The sequence below is a fragment of the Lontra canadensis genome, unplaced genomic scaffold, assembly GCF_010015895.1.
Source record: "Lontra canadensis isolate GAN:19392208 unplaced genomic scaffold, GSC_riverotter_1.0 scaffold2319, whole genome shotgun sequence".
In the NCBI taxonomy this organism is placed as follows: domain Eukaryota; kingdom Metazoa; phylum Chordata; class Mammalia; order Carnivora; family Mustelidae; genus Lontra; species Lontra canadensis.
Window position 1 is genome coordinate 1 of NW_022633303.1, and position 6488 is coordinate 6488.

The 6488-nt window shown below is 37.1% G+C and overlaps 1 protein-coding gene across 1 annotated transcript; it reads right to left on the minus strand.

Annotated features, from left to right (window-relative positions):
- Nucleotides 1-2998: 2998 nt before the first annotated feature.
- LOC116863696 (cilia- and flagella-associated protein 70-like) lies at nt 2999-4106 on the minus strand (the record flags this gene model as incomplete). Its single annotated transcript, XM_032851076.1, has 3 exons — nt 2999-3537; nt 3736-3851; nt 3973-4106. Coding segments are annotated over 3 exons (501 nt in total), but the record flags the coding sequence as incomplete, so codon positions are not given.
- Nucleotides 4107-6488: the final 2382 nt, after the last annotated feature.

Below are 6488 nucleotides of genomic sequence, written 5' to 3' on the forward strand. Positions count from 1 at the left end.
TCTTTTTAATGTGCTATTGGATCCTGTTTGCTAGGATCTTGTTGAGATACCACCTTACACCAGTTAGAATGGACAAAATTAGCAAGACAGGAAACAACATGTGTTGGAGAGGAGCCACTTTGGAGAACAGTGTGGAGATTCCTCAAGAAATTAAAAATAGAGCTTCCCTATGACCCTGCAATTGCAGTACTAGGTATTTACCCCAAAGATACAGATGTAGTGAAAAGAAGGGCCAACCCCAATGTTTATAGCAGCAATGGCCACGGTCGCGAAACTGTGGAAAGAACCAAGATGCCCTTCAACGGACGAATGGATAAGGAAGATGTGGTCCATATACACTATGGAGTATTATGCCTCCATCGGAAAGGATGAATACCCAACTTTTGTAGCAACATGGACAGGACTGGAAGAGATTATGCTGAGTGAAATAAGTCAAGCAGAGAGAGTCAATTATCATATGGTTTCACTTATTTGTGGAGCATAACAAATAACATGGAGGACATAGGGAGATGGAGAGGAGATGGGAGTTGAGGGAAATTGGAAGGGGAGGTGAACCATGAGAGACAATGGACTCTGAAAAACAATCTGAGGGTTTTGAAGGGGCAGGAGGTGGGAGGTTGGGGGAGCCAGGTGGAGGGTATTAAGGAGGGCACGTATTGCATGGAGCACTAGGTGTGGTACAAAAACAATGAATTCTGTTATGCTGAAAAGAAATTAAAAAAAATAAAAATAAAAATACAAAAAAAAAGAACAAAAAAAGTGGTAAGTTTCCCTTTTAAAGGGAAAAATATTTTTAAAAAATTAAATTTTTAAAAAGAAGATCACATCCTGGACCATAGAACAAGTCAAAATAAATTTAAATGGATTCAAATCATACAAAGTATCTTTTCTAGCCATAGTGAAATTAAATTGGTTAAGCGTCTGCCTTCAGCTTAGGTCATGATCCCAAGGTCCTGGGATCGAGCCTCACATCAGACTCCCTGCTCAGTGGGGAGTCTCCTTCTTTTTTTAGTCTCTGCCTCTGTTCCTCCCCGTTTGTGTGCTCTCTCTCTCTTTCCCTCAAATAAATAAATAAAATATTTTTTTAAAAAAGATGTCTGGAAAAATCCCCATATATTTAGAAAATTAAAAGCATAGAAAATTAAGTCAGAAAACAACAGATGTTGACAAGGATGCAGAGAAAGGGGAACCCTCTCACACTGTTGGTAGGAATGCAAACTGGCACAGCCACTCTGGAAAACAGTAGGAGGTTCCTCAAAAAGTTGAAAATAGAGTTACCCTATGAATGAGCAATTGCACTACTAGGTATTTAACCCAAAGATACAAATGTAATGATCCTTGATCCAAAGAGGCAACTGCACCCCAATGTTTATAGCAGCAATGCCCACAATAGCCAAACTATGGAAAGAGCCCAGATGTCCATCAACAGATGAATGGACACACACACACGTGTGCACACGTGCACACACACACACACCCTGGAATATTACTCAGCCATCAAAAAAAAAAAGAAATCTTGCCATTTGCAATGATGTGGATAGAACTAGAGGGTATTACACTAAGCAAAATAAGTCAATCAGAGAAAGACAATTATATGATTTCATTTATATGTGGTATTTAAGAAACAAAACAGAGGAGCATAGGGGAAGGGAGGGAAAAATAAAACAAGACGAAATCAGAGAGGGAGACAAACCATAAGATGCTCTTAATCATGGGAAACAAACTGAGGGTTTTTGGAGGGGCAGGGGGTAGGAGGATGGGGTAACTGGGTGATGGACCTTAAGGAGGACATGTGATGTAATAAGCACTGGATGTTATATAAGACTGATGAATGAATGAACTCTACCTCTGAAACTCATAGTATACTATGTTAATAAATTGAATTTAAATATTTTTTAAAAATAGAAAATAAAGAAAATTAAAAGCATACTGCTAAATAACTCATGGTCCCAGCAATTCAACTCCTAAATATTTTATCCAGAAGAAATGAAAGTGTATATCCATAAAAATACTTGTAGACAAATATCCATTGCAGTTTTATTTTAGTAGTCCCAAATTAGAAACAGCCCAAATATCTATGAACAGGTGAATAGATAAACATGTTGTGGTATCTTCATATAATGGGATACTATTTAGCAATAAAAAGGGATGAACTACTAATATAGACAACAGCATGTTTGATACTCAAAACAGTCATGCTTGGTGAAAAAAGAGAATATACTATGTGATCCTATTTAATTCTAGAAGTTCTAGAAAATGGTGGAAATTTTCTAGAATTCTAAAATTTTAGACATGTAAACTAATTGATGGTGACAGAGAGATGCCTGGTAGTTGTCTGGAAGTGGAAGCCAGAGAAAGAGATTTAAATGGGCACAAGGAGAGTTTACGAGATTTTGGATATGTTTACTAACTTGATTGGGGTGATGTTTTCATGGTTGTGTTCAGATGCCAAACATATCAATTTGTATGTGTTAAATATGTACAGTTTATGAAATGTCAATTGTACTTCAAACTGTTAAAAACAAATGCACACAAAATAACAATATGCAATAACATATAAACAAAATAACATATACAAGAAACACATAAACAAAAATACATATTAAACAGATTAGAATGATCAATTTCCTAAAACAGAGGAAAGGAGAATGATAAGAATAGGGAAAAAAGGGAGTGTGTGTGTGTGCGTGCATGCGCACGCGCACATGTGCATGCACACATGTGTATAAATAAATAAATAAACAAGAATCACAAGAGAAGTGGTGGTGCCTAGGCAGTACAGTCAGTTAAGCATCGGACCCTTGGTTTCAGCTAAGGTCATGATCTCAGGTCCTAAGATCAAGCCCCAGATCCAGCTCCATGCCCAGTGTGGAGTCTGCTTGAGATTCTCTCTCCTTTTCTCTCTGCCCCTCCTGCTCATACTCTCTCTCTCTCTCTCTCTCTCAAATAAATAAATAATTCTTAGAAAAAGAAAAAGAATCACAAGAGAGGGATTGATAGTGTTGGAAAAGAAAGTGAGGGGAAAATGAAAGAAATTTACTCTGTTACAATCATACCACTCTTATTGAAACACAGAAACAGTAAATTCTCTAAGATTAAAAAACCTGAATGGCAACAATAGCTTCAGACTTCCAATCATATGAATGAGGAATTATTAAAAGGAGTCTTCCCTGGTATCCCTGGGATAATTCAAAACTCCATCTACTGAATCATTTGACAATTATTTACTACCTACTATGTGCCAGGCCCTATTCATAAGGCCAGTAATTGTTTCAATAGCCACTCATCATCTCCATTTCCTGGTCCTACCTGCTGGGGTTTCTGCCTTCATTGCTGTTGCAGAAGAACCATTAGTGATTCCCCAAGGACCTAAACTGTGTTCTTCTACTTTCCCTCCTTCTTCAATGTACTCAAAAGGACCAGTGCTCCTCTGCTTTATTACTTGTGCCTGAAACGTTCGTGCCTGAAGTTGTTTGAAGCCTTCATGAAATGCCATTTCCATTCGAATATCATTGTTTTGAATTTCATAGTACAAACCTGAAGAAAGAAAGATGTTGAGATAAATGTGACTGGTTTTTCCACCATCATAAACTGAAGAACTGCAACATTTCACTTCTATTTTCCTAATTTTACAAAAGTTTAAGAACTATATGATAAGCCATTAAAGAATGAAAAGAGAAAGGGAGAATCTTATAATGGAAGAAAACACATTCATATCACAGGAAAATACCATACCAAGTAAAGTCCAGGCTACAACATTAGTTGGTTCCAAGCAAGTAGCATCCTCAAAGAAAATTTCTGCCTGCTCATACTTCTCCAAAAGGACAGCTAGGACACCACACAGCAACAAGCTGAGAAGAGACCACCAACATGATTCACAACATGGTCCCATGTCACAGTCATGGAACCAAGACAATTTCATATAGAAGCTTATGTGTTCCTACTCATTCTTCATCTCCCTTCCACCCATACCTTTGGATATGATTCTGGTTGAGGGAAAGGGCTTTCCGAAAACACTCCTGTGCTTTGATGTTGTCCTCAGTTAGGAGGCAGAAGGCACCATAGTCCAGCCAGTGTTCCAGGTTCTGGGGCTCACGGACCAACCTCTATCACATGAAGCACCAGGAGGACCAAAGTTATTGTAATACAATGTCATATTTCTTATGCCCATAAAACCACAAATACTCTAAGTTGTATGAAAGCAGAAACTGTCATATTTTAAAAATTTACCACTGGATTCTGAATATCTAGCACAGACACTATTCTGGCTCATAGTATGTGGTGAATAAATACTTATTGCAATAATTTTTAAATTAAATCTTCAAGTCATTGCTTCTTAGTGTCAATGTTATAGTCACCATAAACTCCTCTAATTACTTAGGAACATAGATTCATTTTATAGTTCATTTTAAAGATTCACATATAATAATTCCGTCATGGTCTTGAGATGGCAAATATAAGTTTAAGTACAAATATGCAAAAAAAAAAATCTCACAATGAGTAAAAACTATAAAACATTGCTAAAAGAAATTAAAGATGATATAAACAAATGGAAACACATCTCATGTATATGGATTGAGAGACTTAATATTATTAAAATGTCAATACTGCCCAAAGCAATTTACAGATTCCATACAATCTCTATCAAAATCTCAATAATTTTTGTAACAATAGGAAAAAACACTCTAAAATTTACATGGATTCTCAAGGGACCCTGAATAGCCAAAACAATCTTGAAAAAAAACAAAACTAGAGAACTCATACTTGGCCTAAATGCGCCCATAAAACGACATAGGGTTGCAGATTGGATAAAACGACAGGACCCATCCATATGTTGTCTACAAGAGACCCATTTCGAACCTAAGGATATATCCAGACTGAAAGTGGGGTAAATGCATCCCTAAAACGACATAGGGTTGCAGATTGGATAAAACGACAGGACCCATCCATATGTTGTCTACAAAAGACCCATTTCGAACCTAAGGATATATCCAGACTGAAAGTGAAGGGATGGAGAAGCATCTTTCATGCCAATGGGCCTTAAAAGAAGGCTGGGGTAGTGATTCTCATATCAGATAAATTAGATTTTAAACTAAAGACTGTAGTCAGAGATACAGAAGGACACTATATCATTCTTAAATCCACCAAGAAGATCTAACAATTGTAAATATTTATGTCCCCAATATGGGAGCAGCCAATTACATAAGAAAACTGTTAATCAAGATAAAGAGTCATATTGATATGAATACATTAATAGTAGGAGATCTTAACATGCCACTCTCAGTAATAGACAGATCATCCAAGCAGAAAATCAATAAAGAAACAAGAGCATTGAATGACACATTGGACCAGATGGACCTCATAGATATATACAGAACATTCCACCCTAAAACAACAGAATACTCATTCTTCTCGAGTGCACGTGGAACCTTCTCCAGAATAGACCATATACTGGGTCACAAATCAGGGCTCAACCGATACCAAAAGATTGAGATTATTTCCTGCATATTCTCAGATCACAATGCTTTGAAACTGCAGCTCAACCACAAGGAAGGGTTTGGAAGGAATTCAAACACCTGGAAGTTAAAGACCACCTTGCTTAAGAATGCTTGGATCAACCAGGAAATCAAAGAACTTAAACAATTCATGGAAACCAATGAGAATGAAGACACTTCGGTCCAAAACCTATGGGATACAGCAAAGGCAGTCCTAAGGGAGAAATACATAGCCATCCAAGCCTCCCTTAAAAAAATGGAAAAATCCAGAATACACGAGCTGTCTCTACACCTTAAAGAACTGGAGAATCACAACAAATTAAGCCAACTCCACACACAAGAAGGGAAATAATCAAGATTAGAGCAGAGATCAGTGAGTTAGAAACTAGAGATACAGCAGAACGCATCAATGAAACTAGAAGTTGGTTTTTTGAAAGAATCAATAAGATCAATAAACCATTGGCCAAACTAATCCAAAAGAAGAGAGAAGGCCCAAATTAATAAAATTATGAATGAAAAGGGAGAGATCACAACTAACACCAAGGCAATAGAAACAATCGTCGAAATTATTATCAACAGTTACATGCCAATAAGCTAAGCAACCTAGATGAAATGGATGCATTCCTGGAAAACTTCCAAAATTGAACCAGGAAGAAATTGACAACCTGAATAGACCAAGACCTAGTAATGAGATAGAAGCAGTGATCAAAAACCTCCCAAAAAACAAGAGCCCAGGACCTGATGGATTCCCTGGGGAATTCTAGCAAACTTTCAAAGAAGAAATAACACCTATTCTCCTGAAGCTGTTTCAAAAAATTGAGGCAGAAGGAAAACTTCCAGACTCTTTTTATGAAGCCAGCATTACCCTGATCCCCAAACCAAGCAAAGACCCCACCAAAAAGGAGAATTTCAGACCAATATCACTGATGAGTATGGATGCTAAGATTCTCAACAAGATCCTAGCAAACAGGATCCAATAGCACATTAAAAAGA